At 34.1% G+C, this 21,873-nt stretch overlaps 1 protein-coding gene across 4 annotated transcripts in view; it reads right to left on the reverse strand.

Annotated features, from left to right (window-relative positions):
* The window catches only part of LOC124368986 (CUGBP Elav-like family member 4), a 198,512-nt gene that overhangs the window by 24,857 nt on the left and 151,782 nt on the right, over positions 1 to 21,873 (reverse strand). For 3 of the 4 annotated variants that reach the window (XM_046826573.1, XM_046826571.1, XM_046826574.1), the window contains 5 exons: positions 10,710 to 10,868; positions 5,187 to 5,304; positions 3,196 to 3,348; positions 1,572 to 1,673; positions 107 to 124 (listed from right to left, as the gene is read on the reverse strand). In XM_046826573.1, coding sequence (XP_046682529.1) covers positions 107 to 124; positions 1,572 to 1,673; positions 3,196 to 3,348; positions 5,187 to 5,304; positions 10,710 to 10,868 — 550 coding nt within the window. The remainder of the gene's footprint in view (positions 1 to 106; positions 125 to 1,571; positions 1,674 to 3,195; positions 3,349 to 5,186; positions 5,305 to 10,709; positions 10,869 to 21,873) is intronic. The other variant, XM_046826572.1, reaches the window with a different exon arrangement.

Genomic DNA, 21,873 nt, shown 5'->3' on the forward strand with positions numbered 1-21,873 from the left:
AAAATATAACTAAAATAAAATCAACCAAATACTATATTATGTGATTTTTCTTTTATACTTGTACCAACATTCACTACAGATAAGTCAATTGAAGGTTTAAACTGACCCAAAATATTTTCCAGTTCTGATAGCACCAAAAAGTGTTTAATATTTTCAATTGTTCAAACAGTACACAAAGTATAATAATGTATCCTAATAAATATAATATCTTACTGTACCTATGAAACTACCTACACTATATTGTTTTCAACAGTAAAGTAATACATTTTTTTAAATATACTCGCACTATAACATGTAACATGTAAAGCAACATGTAGAAACATGGCTATGTGGTTACTGTTTTCCATACCTCTTGAAATTACAGTGAGAAAAAAATATGTGCAGGCTAAGTGGAACCATTTTAATTACTGTTCCTGTACATGTAACCTGAAATGTAGATGAATCAGTACATGTAACCTGAAATGTGGAATCAGTATTATATTTAGTTTTTTGTACAGGTAGCACATTTTTGTTATTGTTCTACTAAATCTTTGTTTGAAATGAGATTACAGCAAATACGACATATTATGTAACAAGACTATCTGTCCTTCTGTAAATGGGTTGAGTTAGTGAAAACTTCTTGAAGATAGGCTCCTTTTGCTATGATAGTTTTATACACACTTTTAATGTACAGTTCTACATAAAATTTATAATCTTCTGCTTTTTTGTTCAGGAGGCCGGAATGTATGAGCATAACAGAAAAACACTTGAGGTTGTTTGTTAAAAGTCTTCCAAACATTTCTCAAGTCCGTCAACAAAGTGATATATAACTGTTTTATATGATGTCCCACAGTATAACAGATTATTTATTTTACAATCAGCTAACTACCAAAGTGATACTTCAGTATGTTCGTAACGATATATTTAGAAGTGAGTCAACACGTTTCTGTAGCACTTTATAACCTGAAAAAACATTTGAGTTTGTTTGAGATTTTGATGTTACTTAAAACTACTCATTGAAAGACACTCACTATTCAAGTTGGAGTAATTACAAATTTGTAATACACATGCTATTTAGTGCATATTCATACCAAAAACATATTCAGTAGTATCACATAATTTAAATAGTAACCTTTAAAGCATTATTTAAAGTTCAGTTATTCCAACTGACACTTGATTAAAAATTGAGTCCAGAAATGGGCAGGATTATTTGAAAATGCACGAATTTGATATTCTTGAAATTATATAAATAATTGTAGGGCCAAAAATATTCAATTTTATATTTAAGTCATGACCAATTTTAAGATGAGGAGGTAGATTTTTAGTTTACAATGCCACTTTGAACTGGTCAGTACTAAAGCCAGACCTAAGTTCACCCTTTACCTAGGAATTACATTCTTTATGAAACTTGTTATTAAAAAAAGAAGACACCAATCTTCTGTTTTAATCTTCTTATCCTGACCATTCCCATAGCCTTGGCTTTGAGGTTGGTGCAAGGATACAGGCTTCACGGGCAAGTATATATTCCAGACTATTAATTTCAAGGTAATCAGAATCTGTATTAAAATAGTAGGTAGGAGAGATGAACGTACCGACTCCTGGGTAGGGCTGCATACCGGGATAGGCTGCAGCATGTTGAAGAGCTGCCTCTCCGTTGGCTAGCCCCGGTGCAGGGATGGACAGATGTAGTGCATCTATAACACAATCTCAGGTTATGAAGGCAATCTAATTAAATCATTATTAAAAATACTTTTAAAAGCAAGCAAACTCGGGCATTTAATTCGGAAGTAAATGTTCTGTATTTGGTTGATGGCAATCATCACAGAGGCCAATAGCTAAAAGGTGGCCTACACAATCAAACCTATGATACTAGTGCCAATATAGTTAGTTACGGATGAGGAGGACAGTAGAGTATAGACACCGACAGAGTAGATCACTCAACACCTACATAATAAATGAGTAGCCGGGTTCATTGTTTAACATCTCTACTGTATCTGCAATAAACCTATATCCCTTGATTATGCCAATGATCAACGACTAGATAACCTAGACATGAAGTGTTCTCAAAAAAACCATAGAGGTAACTTGTTTTTAGTGTATTTTATTTTTCTGGTATGCCCTTCTATGTTATCTCTTAATGTTTTGCTACCAGTATAATATTACTCTACCTTAGTAACAGATCAGTTCAGTAATTTATGAACCGAAAAATAATTGCTATTAAAATTTTGTGAATAATGTTCTACTACATACCAACAAACAATATGTATATAATATAACAGCAAGTACGATTCAATAGACAGTTTTTGGCCTTTATAGAAATAGTGTTATATTTATGTCAATAATTGTTCCGAACTAAATGTGTGAAACAGATTAAATTATCATCTCAGTGGTGTCAGAGTATACGTGACCAGATTTTTATTCTAGTTCTTCTTTGTTCATTTACTTTCTGCAGATGTTCCAACGTTTCCCTGCAGCCTGTGATGAGTGTAATACAAAATTACTTATTGACACTTTGTGAAAGGTTCAATTAAGCTAAGTGCATCATCACAAATTGAGACTATCTACAAAGAATGTTGGATCGAAAAAAAGGTTAATTGTGTACTGTAGCTAAACCATTCTTACAATAGTTTTCAAATAACAATTAGTTTACTTTGAAATGTTATAGATCAATAGAGGTTTTAAAAACCCGTCATTGAAAAACTGAGCTGAAGATTTCAATATACAGAGGGGCACACATTTATTTGGACAGGCAGATTAATTGTGTTATCGTAAGCATGGATTAGTTACAAGAAACAAACAAACATTTCATACACAAATATACATAAACATACAGTAGGCTATACTTATGTAATCCAATGAATATCTACCATGAATGGTAAAATGAAATAATACTGTATTTGAGCGCTAAAGAGGCGAAATTGTTTCTTGTATAAGTTTTGACGGATGAAAGCTTTGTGTCCTCTCAGAGAGTTTTTGAGCGTTTGAAAATTCTCACCCGATGAGAGACATCTTCCTTTGTGATTTTTTGCTGTGTAAGTAAGAAGAAAGGAACAAAAAGCAGAGAGTACTTACCGGGACACCGTGAACGAACACATTAAACACAGCCAAAATCCCAAAGAAAGAATGTCAAAATGAGGTGAAAACTGAAATGGCTCTGTTCCGTTACTGTAAGCTAGGAATTGTAGTGTAACATATGATACGATACTTAATACTTACGTGCTGGGTATGTTTGTGGGATGCCGTTAGTATAGACGCCGGGGTCGGAGGAGGGTGGCTGCCCGTTAGGTGTCTGAGCCATGTTGAAGTTAGGCATAGTTGGTGACGGGAGACTGGGCAATGCGCCGTTTACGGACTGTCCTGTCCCCGATCCTGGCGCAACATCCGACCGTCAGTCAGTTACAACATCCCGGCTTTCAGGACTATTCTACTTCAACACTTTCAGGCACACGGTAATCTCAATCCCACGAGTGGAATTCAGTTACATATCATTTTAGTGGCTGTTCAATAAGACCTTCAGCTGAAAGGTGTGAACAACAGATCTCAATGTTTACTCATTTTAAAGATTTCTAAATTTTGTGCGCGTCAAACGCTATGATCCAGTAGAGCGACCTATGACTCTTTTAGAATTCTTTGACATTCTTCCTTTTAGGATTCACGAAGTTGTGCTGGCGGTTGTAAAAGTGAACATCGAGCGTACAACATCAAACATCAACTGAAAAAGTGTTAATCGGAAAGAAAAAACATCGATTGACATAAAAGCAAACATTAATTTTGTTAACTGCCAACACTAAAGAATTCTACTTAAATGTACACAGAACACATAACATCAACAGTTGTTATCTCACATTAAAATATAAAACACAGGAAATGTTTTATCAAACGAATGAAACACATAGAGATAAAGATCGTAAACAGATAAGAAAGATAGTTCTTCTTCAAGATCGATGCTAATGTTTTGTTTCCACAGCTGTGTTTTTACCCATTTCAGGCTCTTTAACAAATAATTTAGGTCACTGGATACACGAGTTTGTTGCGACTTTAAAAGTAGCAAAAGTGTAATTACGAATAATTTACTTAAAAAATATAAACTAATAAACATGAAAAGGTTTCCATGAGAAGATACAAACAATACATTTCTCAGTTTTATTCATTATCACAAATGATGTTGAGCCTTTGTAGCAGCAACAAAAGACCGGCTCCAAGTCAAATGGAAATAATATTAAAAAGAACAACAAAGGTCATTCTTTTTGTTTGTGTGGATGTCGACAATATTCTTTCAGAAGAAAAATACTTTTGTCAGAGAAAAGAAACACGGCAACTGACAACGTGGCCAATTATTTTCACCACATTAGGTCTTCAAAATCACATTTTAAAGACAGCCCTTGATTTATATCTTTATGTATTGTTCTGGAGAATTCCATCTTTTAAAAGTTCAGAAAAAATAAAGTTGAATATGAAGACTGTAAAATTGACAGGGCATTCCTTTGAGTCCATCTCTTTGATAAGTCAGCGTTATGGGTTTGAATTTTCCTCAGGAATTGGTCCTGACTCCTCTGAAATAAATATTTACTGATTTGTTCGCTTTTGTATTTGAAAGCAACAAGCAACATTCTTCTGAAAGTTGAAAATAGTATGTTATGTATTTCTAATAATAGATTTTCATACGTAAATATTATACCAGTTCTATATACAAAAATAAAAGCAAATATACTAATAACATAATATTGTGATTGTCTAATAATTTATTAATATTACGATTCCAACAGTTTTAACCTGTCTAATATCATCATCTCAAGGAGCACAATCATAAAATAGTAGTGAAAAATGTAAGGAACACTTAGGTATGGTGGTAGAATAATAAGATACTTCATATTAACAGCATATTTTTCAAATCTAGCGATCTTCATCGTAATGATGATCACTTTAAACAATTCCTGTTATTTTAAAGTTGCATTTATAAAGAAATAATTGACAACATTTAAAATCACATCTTTGTGGTAGTTTAAACAATCACTATGATCTTATGTTTTAAACTTTACTTGTTAGAAATTCCTACATATATTATTAAACAACTTTTACACCTGAATGCGTAAAAAACAACAATTCAGAACAATTTCCCGAAGGATTGAAAACATCAAATTACTGTAATATTATTTCAAAGTGTATCTTATTATTCAGTATACGTATATTTAGTCAGGGAAATTTACCTGATGTTGGAGGAACCACCGAGTTCGCCATCCCATTGAGAGTGGCGTGGGTGGCAAGTGCAGCCATAGGGTTGATGTATGCGGTCCCCTGGGCAGCAGCCATCAAAGCTGCCTGCTGCTGTGACATAACGATTACGTGACGCAACGGGTAATAAAAGAGTTGCAGGCTAGCAAGTAAGTGTAGGGCAAATTGAAATCAAGAATATATTAGAAGCATAGAGAGGGAATTGGAGGAAGGACTAGAAAATTGGAAAGATTGTTCGGAAATCCAAAAAATGAAAGGCGTATAAAAAAAGAATACATATTTAATAAATAAGACAAATTATATACGAAGATCTTAATTATTTTATACTTTTCAGGGGCACGGCGACTAGAAAGTACATGGATTTGAACGCAGATAAATCCATAGTCATTTTCAAAAATAGTCTAAGATCCAAGAGTCACTGTACAGTGTATTAGCGCAAACCCTAGCAAAATCTAGTTTTTGTGAAATGTATAGAGGAATTTCCTTCTATGAGGGAAAATGAATTTAGCTACGCTTGTTTTAGTGGAGATTGAAATGAGAGGAAGTTGAAAGGGTTAAAAATACCATGTGATACATTTTTAATATGCATAATGTTTTATAATTTTACTTATACGTAACCGTAAATTGCCCAAATAAAAGCAACGTCAGCGCAGAAGACAAAGACCGACTATAAGGTGCAGTGCAGTACTACATCAATAGTTATTGTTTTGTAAGACATAAGAATGATTTATTATTAAGAAATATTTAAACCATCATAATTACGCACCAATACGTACTGATTTTAAATAACAGATTGGGGAGTTTCTTATACCTTCCGGTAATGCAACTTTATAAAAAAGAGAAGAGCAAGGAAACTCCACATCCTGTCTTCAATGAATGGCTCTTGAACAAAGTTGACAACTTTGCCACTGATCCTGATAATGCCGAAAGTCTGTGTATGGGGAGGTTGTGCTAGACAATGGAACCGTATAATTGGGAATTTCGTTCTATTGATTAATGTTTGAAGTGTTATATTCTAACAGGGAAAAGTCGTTATTGCAATGGATGCATCACGTAACTGGTGATTAATAAAAACGCTGTTTTGATTTTACAGGTGCTTCGTTATAACTGTTAAAATAACAATGTATTTAGAACAATATTTCTGATTAAACATGTACGAACTATAATATAAATATAACTGTAGTGAATAATTGATTGATCTAGAATAAAGATACTGAGGTTCTATTCTAGGTGTTTTATAATATTGGAAACTGCAATGAAACGATAACCGAGTTCAATAAATTGTTTAGTCATCTGATTGCCAATTTATGATTCACCGATTATTTTTTTATTAATAAAAATCACTATTGTTACCTACTATCCTAGTATATATATATATATATATATATATATATATATATATATATATATATATATATATATATATATATAAAACAGAAAAAAAGGTGGTCTGATCCGTCAAACATTATACTTTGTACTGAAAAATAACATGATGTTTTAAAATATGATGTCGCTCACCTTCATCAAAGGTTAACTAAGACTCTTTAGTCAACAGTACAATGTTTCTTACATTTAATTCTTTACTTTAGTAATGAGCGGAAGTGAAGCCCAAGTTTTTCATCAGATACACATCTGCTGCGTCGTTTAATAATAACTGTAATAAATCCTATCGTTTTTGACAAGGGACGTTTGGAATTATAACTATTAACAGAACAAGAGTCTAAAAAATGCGTGAGATCGGATCTATTCCAGTTCTTTCTGAAGATGTAGTATGTAACGATGGAAGAACTAAAATATAGGAGGATACAAATACATTTGGAATGATATATGCGTCTATCCTTATAACGAAAATGGTTTGACAAAATTAAAAGATACTTATGCTAACCATTTATAAAAAAAGAGCAAAGTAGGATAGGATTCTATTGAAACACTGAAACACACACACACACACACACACACACACACACACACACACACACACACACACACACACACACACACACACACACACACACACACATAAGGTGATATGAGTTTTAGTGACGTTCAAACGTTCGGAAAAGACACGTCAACAGATAATTTTGGTGTTTGAAATTTAATATTAGTTTTCTCGTGAGTGTAACCCACCTTTCATATAAACCCTCAAAGCCTACGATTCGAAAAATACCAGCATAGTTAGAGCATCCGTTAAAACACAGTATACAAAGAACAAAAGAACGTTATTAAAACTAAACAAAAGAAAAACACAATTATCATGTTAGAGTATCAATAAACAAAGAGTAATAGCGACCATTCATTCATTACGGACAGTAGAGAGAGCTTCCGGAAATTTCGTAAAGCTTCGCAGTACAGAGGAAGAGGTTATCTCGCAACAATGAGGAAGGTACGAAACGTTTTATACAACTGTTTCCACACGACGGATTTGGTAGTTATTCTTTTCGTTGATGATTACGTTTACTGTGCTCATTAATTGTATTTAGCACAAAATTAATTTTTAAAAGTTTTAATAAGTTACCTGGAATATTAGATAATGCCACATGTGTGGATGTCTAAGCCAGTTGTGTTTATAGAAATGTCTTGGTGAGTACAGTATTTCATTAATTTCTTTTTGAATAACACATTACAAAAACATTCACTTTTCGTCTTTATTTTCATAATACTCATGATCCAAAGGCCTGTGCGAGGATCTTGTTAAACAGAATAAGGATCAGAGACGGTACAAGACCAAGCACCGAGAAAAAGTGCTACGATCACATATAGGATTTGATCCTGTGCTATCTCTAACTTAGATCCAAAGACCGATGCCTTAAATCGTGAAATAACCGGCTCTACCAAAATCAGCGTATGCTACTACAATACACACAACACAAAACACTATTACTATATACCTATTCTCCTCAAAATATAATTTATTACTTAAGTTCTTAACTAAGGATTAAGTTAATGATAAGATATCTTCCTGAAAACCAAAAATTTTTCTACGGCTTTGTTGGTTGAAACACGAGCAAATAAAAGTTATCGATATGAGTGAAGTAAGAGATTATAAAGAATAAGTAACTCAGATACAAAAAATTAGAATACACTTATCAGGGGCATTGGGTTGTAGAAGAAAATTCCATAAAGCTGGAGGTATCTCCTCAAATTGACCAAAATCACCTCACGTAAATATGGACGGCCCCAAATTGCTTGAATATCGGCTGAATCGCGAAGGCTATTGCGGTAAAGCCATGTCATACATACTGTATGCATCGTACGCTTTCCCATTGTTAGAATTACTCGCCCTACGTAATTTTAGTCCCATTATTTCGTTTTTGCGAACTGCTTGTGTAACACTTTTATAACTTGTTTATTGTCTGTTTTAAAATGCTTTAACTGATTTAACGAAATTACGCATTTTTATAGTTTGTATCATCATGATATGATCTTCAAATGATATGCATCTTGACCAGAGGTAATATTTATGATATGCACCGAAAGTAATATCGACGCTTTTATGCTGTGCAAGGTTTCATTTTGAAAAGTTGAACGATTACCAACATTTTTAGGGGTTCAAAACACAGCAAACGCCCTGTATAGGTATGCATTTCAGTTATGTTTATTATTTTAAACATAAAAGTGGTAAATGGTACTATAGTACATACAGAATTATAATTAATAAATATTTGATGATATTTACCAAACATCTCCAAATATCTTGTTAAATACGTATTATGCTATTGGTTTTTCAGTCGGGTTTAAGTATTTTAAAATTGTTTAGTCACAGACCATAGGTACTTTACCTTCAGACAGGAAAAAAAATATCTTTGCTCATTCAAGAAAGCGCTTACATGAATTATGGGAGCGTTTAGAAATCTGGGCCACAGAAAACGCCTGAAGATACGGATATGACTGCAACCTTTCAAATTCAGTATATATATATATATATACACACACACACACACACACACACACACACACACACACACACACACACACACACACACACACACACACACACACATATATATATATATATACAGTATATATACTATATATATAATAGACTTCACAAAAATTTAGAACCGTATCATAAGTAGTATCACAGACTTGATTACAGAACTGCATAATATTAGAATTTTACATGCCTATAATTGCGAGTGGAGTGTTTAAAGGGTTTTTCGTTCATCCTGTTTTTATCGAATGGCTGTTGCTTTGAAAATCCACAATTATCCTACGTATTGTTATCTAATAAAGTCTGGCATGATTTATTGAGACCATGATTTATCATAGAGACTTTGATACGATTTAAGCATACCGATGGGTTTTAAACAAATATCACTTTAATGCCTAACTGTAACAACAACTGCACTTGTATCTCGACCTGCAGGGGTTCTCGAGATGCACTTCACCACACTTATGGGCTTTACACCTAGTAGCCTGTCCGCAAAATAATATCACTAGTCGTGATTTTGTTGTTAAAAACAAACAGCTCGACACGACTTAAAACAAAGGAAGCGTGTGGTTCTGCTGCGAGTGAAAAAGTCTATACAAAGACTGTCAGAAGTGTAGAAAAGTTCCAAACTGGCAGACATAAAGCCGCAGGTCCAGCTTTGTGCAGCGGCGGTTGTCATAAACACGTTCGCTACGTTCCCGCAGCCAGACGTAAATAATCAGCATCACTGTTAGTAATGAGATTGCCTTTTAATATTTACACAAACACATTTTTAAGTCCATCCGGATCTGTATTTCATTTTGTAATGAACTGAAATAAACGACATACTACTGAGCCCGAGGATTGTTTGCTTCGAGTGTGCATCGGTAATGTTACGTGTAGCCCACGCTTTCTTTATTCGTAATGAGCTGGTGTCAACTAATTGTAAAGTGGAACTAGAGCAGAACATTTTCGCGCGATTTTTCCTCTTTTTTCTTATTGTAAGAGATTTTTCAACGTCCGTGTCATTTAAAGTTTTTGATATTGAACAGTTTAAAGAGAAAAAGGTTCAAATAGTTTTACAAATTTCTACTCACTCCCGAGAATCCAACTTATAAACTTAGAAAGCCGTAGCCTTACCCCTTGGCTACGGCGACAGACAACGGTGTGGGATCTCGGAACCGTCTTGTGTAATACACTATTCTATGTATCTCTTACAAATGGTACATATACGAAGGTCATGTAAGGGAATGTTTAAGTAAATAAAAGTGGTAGGAGGAAAATATTTTCACACAATTCTGAGTTTTTCAGAGTATTTAGAAGTATTACTCATTAGTCCTGATTTGATAATAAAATCGGTACCTCCATTAAGTTTTGTCATACAAAATGTAAAAAAATTATATAACATTGTAATATTGCTTGATATAATATACAGTTTTTTGTATCAATCAAGTGTCACTGAGTATTAAAAAAATTGCATTTATTGGATGGGTAATTGTGTGACCATGTCGTTTTAAAACACACAAGCATGATTTATCCTATGTAGATGGAAGTTTTCATCTTATAGTTTTTACTACAGAGTACGAACCTCCGGACTGACTTGGGCGTAGGCGCTGTACGCTCCGAACTGATGATTGAAGACGAAAGGGTTCAGGAGACTCATGTTTCCCGCCATCTGTTGCATTCGCCGAAGCTGGCGTTCCTTTTCCGTATCAGCAAACTTGACCACCAGACTAGAGGACGCTCCCTGCAACAGAAAACAGAGCTTCGGTCAGATTACTATGTCACAGTTTAATGTCATAATAAAAACTAAATGAAGGATACCTTCGCCTTATGTGATGTGACAAGTTCGTTCCGTGTTTTCCTGGGACGCTGTTGTTTGTTTAGATTTGTATAAGCGTTGTACAAAACTAATTAACTTACGCAATATTTATATGTTCTATAAAATTCATCCTTTAAATTCTTGGCTGTTCACTTCTAAGCTAAGCATTGAAATTGTCTGTAAGCTACACGATACATAAGTGAGAGTTTGCAGCAATCTAAATATCAAACAAACACTATTATCCTACACATTGTTACTGTTTTGTAGAATTTTAATATTCTACATTGTAACGGAATCAATCCTTGTGAAAGATCGGTGATATTAAATAAGGCAAAGAAAAACAGTGTATTAATTAGCCAATAAAAATTTAATGAAATGTAAAATATTAATAAAATGGAAGTGGTTTAAAAACCTTTCTTATGTATAACTTTTATGAGCTTATATAAAATAAAGTTCGATTTATTTATGAGAGCACTTACTATTGGTGAAATGGCTGTAGTGTATACGTGTGACTACGGACAGAGACAATATCGCGAGTGAATAATTGTTTATACGTTACCACGTGAAATGATGACACATGATACAGTACTGAACAGTTCAGTAGCGACCGAAGGGTCGTGGTTTCCGTCCTTCTACCTATACCGGCACTAATGCCCGTATGGGTAATAGAACATCAATATACCCCCTAATGTCTCGTGTTTTTCACTCCACCCACCGTTGCTCTCCCGTGCTAAATTTCCCGCAACCGCTCGGCGCAGAGAGGCCATTCACACCTCTACCGTTGATAAACTATGCTTTTAAATTAAGCAAAGTTCGAACGCTTTAGCGAGAATGCATGGATTTAAAATGTTATTGGTAAAGTCCTTGACAATCACTTGTAATCACTTGACATGAGCAAGCTTTGAGATTATTTCAGGTCATGGGAACTCGTCCTTAAACGAATCGACTCAAATTGCTTAGATGCTTGCTTGGAATGAGTTACTCTACTTTGATCTTTTCACTGGCGGAATAGATCAAGATTTTTTAATTATATTTCACCAGACGCAGTATACTTCATCGATTTTATGATCGAGTATAACTTTAAGCAATTGTAATAGTCCATAAGTAATTTGACAAATTCGAAGCCTCAGTAATATATGGGCATTTACATCGTATTCAAAGCTTCTAATTAACATTTTTTAAGGCATTCACAATATTATAATATTGTATCATAGATATACTATTTGAGTATAGCTAGAATCACTATTTAATACGTAATGATCTTAGACACACCAGAACAAACGATTTGATTGTTTCAAACATAGCCGAGAATCTCTATAAGTTTAACTTTTACCCAGTAAATTACTATTCGTGTAAATTGTTAAAGTAATAATAATAAAAAAGTCCCTCCTCCCCCGCGTGAATCTGAATGTAATAACAATTTTAGATTGCTACTGATAAAAAGAGCAACAATTAGACAATTAGGAACTGTACCATAAAACCTAGCTCGAAAAGAAGTCCAATTGGTAAAGAAAGAAATTGCATAAAAATAGTTCTTTATATACAACATATTTTTTGTTTGTTTGATGCATTTTATCCTACAGGGGAAGTGTAAAGAAGCGCAAGCGCGTGAGGACGAGCTGTCATGCGCTGGACGAGAGGGGTGGTGAGCTGGGCGGGGGGCTGTGAGGGGGGTGGGGTCATCACAGTCCACCACTCGCCACTCTTTGCCTTATTGCTCCACTCAGCTTAAATAAATAATCTGGAAATTTCCCGCGGAAAATGAACCGTTTGTTTGGTAGAAAATATTATCTTGAACGGTTCCAGAATCAATCGTCCTAAAGATAAACTTTTCTGGCAATGCGTCATTTGTCACTGCAGTTCAAACAAAACAAAGGCATATTGAAAATTGGCAAGTTTATCGTATCAACAAGAAAAATGGAAATTTACTGTTATATACACTAGACATCTTTTAATTAAATGAAAACATAATTCTTTTATATACTTAACACAAAAAACGTTTACAGATTCTAATGCAAATTAGTGGAATGAACTTCAAAAGTTGTATCAATAATACAAGAAATGAAGTAATTTGTTAATTTTAGTAATAGGAACTTAGTACTGAAAACAGAATTAACAGTATATGAAGAGTAACATAAAATATGTTCAAAAAGTATATTATTGCATGACTCACAAGAATACTTTTGTTTTACTTTGTTATGAAATCTGAGGCCTGAATTAGTAGCATTACGGCCTATACAAACTAAAAGATGAAATATGAATGAATTTGAAATATGGTTTATCTTAGTGATTTTATAATGCATTGTTTCATTATCTAGCAATATTCATAATTATTAGCAGTCATTTATACCCGCATTGTAAAGTTTATATATTTGCTCGACAATGACTATGTTGTACTTACTTACGACTACTCATTGTTGTAGAATACAATGAAAACAGAAATTAGTCTGGCGTTGTTATAATGATTTGGAGCGAGGTGGAAAGAATAACGAAACATAAAAATAGGTTTGCTTCATTTCTACACCCAAAGTTTTTGTCAATTTATATATATATATATATATATATACTCACACACATATGAAACAGTAAATGCATTATTGGATACTGAGGTTAAACACAAACAATGGCAAGTGCAATGGCTGAACGCGATTTTTGAAATAAAACCGCTATGATACTCGACACAAACATCTTGATTGAGGTTACACATTCGAAATCCCAGTTTATTACATTCGGTCGCGATATGAAGGTGGTTCCCTCTTCATTTAATTACAGTTTTATTAGTTTTTTGGCAGCGATTGTTCCACAACCGCAGCACAGAGGAAGGGGTGGGGTCGGTGGTTGACGGGGAGGGAGAGAGGGTTTATTAACGTTTGAGGGCTGTCATGTGACTTGATTAAGCAGGTTGGAAACGGCATCCCCGTCCTCGTCCTCGTCACCGTATTTTGGAGCGCTGTGCGATGACGAGTTTCTGTCACGGGGATCTGCATCGCCAACTGCCTTACTATTCACTCACTACTTTTAACTGCAATCTGGTTCGCAAGACGTGACGAGTTTCTGTCACGGTGAGCTGCATCGCCAACTGCCTTACTATTCACTCACTACTTTTAACTGCAATCTGGTTCGCAAGACGTGACGAGTTTCTGTCACGGCGAGCTGCATCCCCAACTGCCTTACTATTCACTCACTACTTTTAACTGCAATCTGATTCGCAAGACGTGACGAGTTTCTGTCACGGTGAGCTGCATCACCAAACTGTCTATTCACTCAATAATCGTCACTGTAATCTGGTGCGCTGTGCGATGGTTTATCTTAATCCACCACCAATTAAAATATAGCCTTCTTTTTCGGACTAACTTCAAACCAAACTCTTAAAGAAGAAGCTATTGTACTGCCTGGGCGTGACTCAGCGAGTCTAGAAGACTATTTCCTCTATCAAAGGGCAAAACACTTCATAGAACCATTTAAAAAGAAAACTTGAATGACGATTTGAAGATAATACCACAACACAAAAACGGGGTTGTATCTGCCACAAACTTCGTTCTTTAGGCCAAATAAAAAATTGCTAGACGCTAAAAGTTAAACATCAATAATCATACAAACCGCTTAATGGCGAGTTTTTCATAAAGCACAGTGATCCGGTGGTCACTGGTTAATCACTGTCCGACACCTGTTGTCCCATTAAGTAAGAAACTTTCCATCTCTCCCTACTTGTTTATTACTCTGATAAATTAATCAAGCCATATTGGTGTACAAAATATTGTCTCGATTGGAATAATACTGTACACATTTGAAATGAACATAACAGTTTTTATTTAAACCACCAAAAGGCATTAATTTCGAAATGTAGTGGCGGAAAGATCAGATATAGTGTAAAAGTATGAATCACCTCACCACCACCACCTCTACCTTGTCCACTTTGTAATTTATCGGTCAGTTACCAATCGATTAAAGAACATTTATTGCAATTTACGAATAATAAAGTATGCTACCATTACAAGTATGCCGTTATTTACGAGATTTAATTCCCTTTTATTTTCTTTCCTTTTCAGTGTTTTTACTGCCCTATTAACAAAATGATCCTTTGTAGGTTTTTGTAGCACAGTTCAATTTGAGCAACAAAAGACTGGTTGATCACTTTAAATGTTTTTGAAATAGTTCTTCATTAAACTACTCGTAGTTACTACGTTACAAATCTATCCCTCTGATTAAATATATGCTAAGTGATGAGTAAATATAGGATCGTGTCAAACTGGAAAATCAGGGAGTTTTTGTATATACGATGTTTGGAAACACGAATATACCATTTTCAAGACAATGGAGTTTGCTAATGACAGCCCCGGTCGGAAGCTACGTAGTTTTTGGGAAATTATTGAAAAAATAGTTTCATTTTAATGTTGGTCTTTAGCTTTGACTTTAGCTAAGACTTTTGTGTCCAATCTTCATTTAATTAAGAAAAACATATTAGTAATTGCACACAAAACCCAATTAGTTATATGAGACTGAAATATTCCAACTTTTTAGGTGCGATTTGCGACTTAAATAAAATTATATATTAATTATTTATATTTTAAGTTGAACTGAAATGACTAATTTGCCATCGTCAATTGGGTAGACTTCCTCTAATTTAAATTTCGGAAGTAACTATATTCAAATAATACAAGACAACACCCAAAATAATTAAATAACACAAAAACGTTTTCTCCTTCCGTTTGTCAAAGCGTTTCACGCATCATAAGATGAACATTGTGATTCATTGCACATGATAAATAATTTCCCTCGCAGTGGTCGCAGTTTCAACTGAAACACAAAAATAGTTCTCAACAAGTTTAATTATTATGCACTATACTGTAAAATGCACTGACCTTGAGCCTAAGTTATATCAGGTTAAATATTTATGCCTTTTTTATCAGATCTGCCTAACTTCAAAAGAAATGTCTTGGGCTTGTTCCATTTTATAAGATTATTACAGAAATATATACTCACAACCTCATGGGGACAAAGAAAGTTATCCAAAATGACCAAATCTGCTAGAAATCATAGTTGCTATAAATTGATCTATTTTACTATTTAAACACGTATTAGTGATTCCAATAAAGTGTGAAAGACAGAATGTAAGAACTTGAAATACTAAATAGGAATGTTTCTCTTTTGTATTTTAAAATAATATGTATGTCGGAAACAAACCCATAAAGTACGGTTTTCAATAAACCTTTTCGTAATACCAACACATGGCATTTAATCTCGAGCACAAGAACATTTAAAACGGATTAGTAGTTTGGAAAAATATTAAGGTACTTATCTAAATTGTTGCCTCAATGGAAATGAATTGCTAAATCGGATTCTGCTGAAAACCTTCAATTGGATCCAGACCACAGCGATCACAAGAAGAAATAATCCTCTTTCCAAAGACCACTAAATCGATCACAGTCGCGCCGTCAAGTGACATTAAACGCCTTTGTTTCACGTTTAATCCCTCCCTTTCGGTCGTTAGTGGTATGTTCTCGGCAAGATCACATTCCCTAATTAGACCAACGAAAGCAGCGAACTACTTCCACGTTTGTGAACAGTGCCGAAGCTTTATGTTAAAGAAGTCTCTTTTCATCGGATTCACATACAGGTTTGTTCTCGTTATCTCTAAATACTCAAAGTATATTTTAACGGTGCATAGACGCAACTCGATAAATACGAGTACGTTTGTCAGCCAAAACACGCTTGTACTCTGATTCCTTAAAATCCGGGATCCAGCTCGTTCACATCTGCCTACTCCGCCACTTTCATCTGACTCCCAGAGAATGCGTCAGAAACGAGTGAGCAGTCTGCGGGATATTAAATTATTTTATAGTACTGATTTCCGTGTGACTTGTATGGTTTATTACATTATTGGGGATATCAGTAAAGCACGAAAAAGTCAAATGCACGCTCATGTTAGTTTCGAACTTACAATGAACGACAATCCCTAAACTGTTAAATGCAGCCTTTACTTAGTGCAAGACGAATAACCTAGACGGGATCAAATTGAAAACTAATAATGGCACGATATAATAATTCATTTTATTTATGTTGCCGAGAGTACAATGAAAAATGTTAATCTAAACCACATAAAATATATCTCAATTTTAGATTTGTTATATACACGATAAAAATGACGATTTAGAGGTTACTTATATTTTTGGCTGGATGACGGTTGCCAATATACTTGTACATATAGAAAATAGAGACCAGAAGCCAATATATCCATAAAAAGGGACAATGTCTTGAATAATAGAGATTTCAATAAATTCTTCCTTATAACTTTTTAAGTAACCTAGGACAAATCGAACCACAAATACCACATTCTATTTCATATTCACAATTACTGCAATTCACATAGAATATTTAAACTATTGTACTTTGAAGAGTATTCACTGCTGTGGTTTATTAATTTGCGGTTGTTGTATGAAATATGAACAATATTACATTATTTATTAGAACATTATTAAATTATACATTAGTTCATGAAACGTAGGTAAAAAATGACATCGCACACTACTACAAATACAACATAATGTGCTGGATTCATAAAGCAATTTACATGACATTAATTGGACCTACGTTGTACATTCTGAAGACGTTATAATAGTTTTGATCTTTTTATGACGTAACTCCTAGTGACGTGTTGTTCCGATCAATATCGGGATGTTTCGTTGTTAGTTAAATAACTAATCATTTTACTCGGCATAACTGCTGTCGGTTACAACAGAAGTAGTCAGAATAAGATGGAAACGGTAATCTTTCCTTATAAAAGTAAAGTGTTGGCCGATATGATTGATAGAGGTTAACATTTGTCAATGGCAGTTGTACATCTTGCTTAAAACCCTGCACATTAATCATAAAGCTGGGAATCGATTAAACGTCAATGTGGCAGCAACTCGGCCACGATTGTACTTCCAACAACCCTTCCCTTCCCTTCTACCCTTCAACCCTCAGTAACCTGTCAAAACAATTAATTGTTGTTATCAAACCTTACAGCCGGTGCTGCGCGGCGCGCGGTGTGGAACCTTACGACCGCGGTCATCTTAGCTCAACTCTTGGGCAGTTGCCATATGAAAAAGCCCTCTTAGAAGTAATCCATCAACGAATTTCATTACAGGAAGATGTAATCCGTATTTAAATTTTGACACATAATACGTTCTCGTAAAAGGCTTGTGTAAAACAACTCTTTAACACGAAGCGATTTGTAAACTCAATTTCATACTCAAAATTTAAGAGCTAACTCATTTGATATTAAATTTAAACTATTTATTAATTTATATATGGAGGTTTTATATAATTCACACGCAATTGTAGATGCGACTAGTACTGTACTTTGAACGTTACAACAATTGCAAAGCTGCAAGAACGGTTTGCTAACTTTACAATACAATGTCGAAATATGTATGATAATTGTCCTTATTCCACTCTATAAAAAATAACGATGAAGTCTCACAGTGCGATCGTATTGATTTTCTATGCCACTGATTGATTAGCGGTGGAATTGACAAATACATTACCACTGTAAAACAAAAAATAAATGGTATCATCAGAATAGCATTATAATTTAAACTGGCTGTAGAACAGATTACATCGGACTTTCCATATTAATGTTATTTCAGCGCGCAACATTACAACAATAGAGATAATGCTTGAATCGTACCGTGTACATATGCAATCGGGAAACCTTAGCAGGTAATACGTTAGAACAATGGCGCGAGTTGCTTTGTAACCCTAATGCTAGTGGATGAAGCTATAATACTGTCCGAACAATAGTGATACTTGTGCTGAATCTATTAGGGTAACTCCGATATGACAGAGTGATCCCTTACACTGTGTACTACCGACTTGCTCCTGTACCTTTTCCTCTCTATACAACATATATCTCCTCCACTTCAAATAATCACGTGATAGCTAATTGGACTCTATAGAAACACGTTTTAGTACCCAACTAAGTATTTGACTACCCATTTAATAAATCTCGCTTCCCAATTTTCTTCTTGTGTCCTGTGTACATTTTCACGATGATTGCTTGTGACCCGATCCTTTCGATTATGGAATGAAATGAAAAAGTCCTTTATTGCACAACAAAAACAAGAAATCGCAATATTTTTGTACAGGTGTTTCAATAGTTTTTCTGCATGTCTTGTTCAGATGCAGTCATATAACAATTTTCACAGCACAATGAAAGTCTGGTATAACCGTCGGCTTTGGATGGCCTACTGTAAATAAATAGAAACAGGATTCGCCTTTGTGGAATCAGTAAACAGTTACTTAGTAAAGGAATAAAATAAAAAAATATGAAAACCGAAAATATTTCTATAAACTACACAAGCACATAAATAAATGCTGTTCACAAAAAAGTTAAAAAACACAATATAGACATAAACGACGCTTTGTGATACATGGATCTACAAAATTTGACGTAACTTGACGTGATAGCATAGTATTAAATTATAACTATTTATTGTAAGTAATTTGATACTGTGTCATAATTTTAGATATAAAATTATAAACAAAAATAATAAGTAAAAGAGCCATAGTGGGTACTGCAAGAACTAATCATAAATCAATTAATCCACTCTATCCATGTATATTACTCCTACTGCTTATAATGTCGGAGATACATGATCCATAATGTCTTATACATTAGTACTTATAATCTAATTATAAAACGTAATATCAAAATGCTAGAACCTATGTTAAACACCTCATTTGAGGTGTAAATCCATTTATTTGATGTTATTTATTAAGAATAATAATAACAATATTAAAAAAATTCAAACAACACAGTTATTAGTATTAATGATTTGAACTGTAAAGTCGATTTTGGGTTTAGGCACGGGTATGAAGTATCTATACAGATCATATTCCTGAAGGAATTCCATTTATTAATTATGTATTTTACGAGAAATTAAACAATACCTTTGTTTAAAATATCACTTTATAAAACACATTACTTCATTGAAGTAATTTTTAGAAATCTACTTGTGTTGACAAAAAATGATTAAGGATTTACTTGAAGTTTTCACGCCTCTGCTGCGTCACAGGACAACACTGGAAGCATCGGATCTGGTCGTCCAAGAAATGGACCGACATTGAGGAACATTGACAATTCTTTACGAAAAATTCCTGAAATTGTAAAATTTTTGGCAAGCTAAATGTTTTATAGCATGACATTAAGCATTTCCACAGTGGTGAATGTATTACATTTAAATAGAATCCTACGTTCAACTTTTATTCTAATCTGTTGACGTTTTCGTAACTTCAGGTTGTAATGACGACACATAACCTCTCAAATACCTAAAGATTCCATATCAACTGTGAGATATTGACCGGATAACCACGACCTCCTTTGACACATGAAAATTATATATCTATGTGCTTGAATAGTTTGCTACGAACAGATACGTGGAATTCATGGCGAATCAAAGCCAAGCATAGCTATTCCTGTTCCTTAACGTGGTATTTCACTTTTAGGCTTCCACGAAACCTACAAATGGATTACTTCTCTCTACCGCAGTACCACAGCCTGTCTAACATTCTGTATTTGGTTATTCAACTTTATCTATTCTTACCGATGCTTCTTTCCCGTCGTTCCTTCTTCCAAGAAAAAAATCCTTTCTTTTAAATAAGCAACTGAAGTTTAAATGGGTTAATATTTTGTTAAATTAAAGTCTATATCAATAACCTAATCAGTTTTCAAACGTTTTCCATTTCTGTGTGAATAGCTGTGATACCCCTGCGTAGGCGAGTAAAATTTCCAGAGAAATTCAGATAAACAAACGGAGAAACGTTCTTCTCATGAGGTAGATTCCTTAAAAGAAAATCGTTGTGACGTGTTGAGACAGAAACAACAGAGGTGGAGCGTAAAATGCGGAACAAGGTTTCCACAAAGACACGAATAATCCCTGCGTTTGAAAGATGAGAAAGCATACAAAGTCCTCTTAGAGTCCTGAAAATATCCTTTGTGGGCTTTCATATAATTTGGTACCTCGAATCGGCGTCGTGAAACCGCTGACCTTTGAGAGATGTCCCGTCTAGTTACTAAAGGAGAATACCACATTCCACCGGTTTTAGCCCTCTGATGTTTTCCAAAAGGAGCAAGCGAGAGACTCACTTCAATACAGACCATTTACTGAGTGATTCCGTATGTTGACTTCACATCAAAAGGTAATGGTTGAGTAACCAATATCCTATTTACATTTTGTATGATAAGATGACTGTCATTTTTATTTAGAACCGCATTCCATTGACATTTTGAATGTATACTAGTATAATGTGTATCAACTCTCCACCAAATAGCATTTATGTAATTCAAAATTTGATCAATACAATTGTTAGTAAAAAGTAACGAGTACAAGTTTCACAACTTCAAACACTGTTCATCCAATCGGAGAGGTGTTCCCGCATGTAATAGAGATGTTATTGGATATTTGTAGGATCTTGAGTAATAATTATTTTAGACGGAACTGTCCCAAATATAGATCAAAGTCATATTATTCTAAATTATATTTTTCAAAAGGAATCCTTTTTACAACTCATCTGTCAAACATTACATTTTTTTAGAGACATCAAAAATCAAGTAACTAGACAAATTTCCCGAGTTTCCCTCTTTACAAGGAAATAATGAATAAGAGCTCCTTGTTGGATTAACTGAAACAGCTTATGCTAACACAAATATAAGTAGAAACAAAGCAAAACCAGGAAGACAATATGAAGCATAACCCAGAATACACAACTTGAACACATGTAAAAATGCTTACACATTGCGTGTCCTTATTTCAAACACAATTAATTTGTAAAAATCATATAGGATTTAATACGGATTAGTTTTTAGTTCCGTTCTTGAGTGAGGTTTTAATTAATAAAGTGCCATTCTTGAATCAGTAAATAACAACGAAGATTTGCTAAAGTCCAT

The sequence above is a fragment of the Homalodisca vitripennis genome, chromosome X (genome assembly GCF_021130785.1).
Source record: "Homalodisca vitripennis isolate AUS2020 chromosome X, UT_GWSS_2.1, whole genome shotgun sequence".
NCBI classification, from domain to species: domain Eukaryota; kingdom Metazoa; phylum Arthropoda; class Insecta; order Hemiptera; family Cicadellidae; genus Homalodisca; species Homalodisca vitripennis.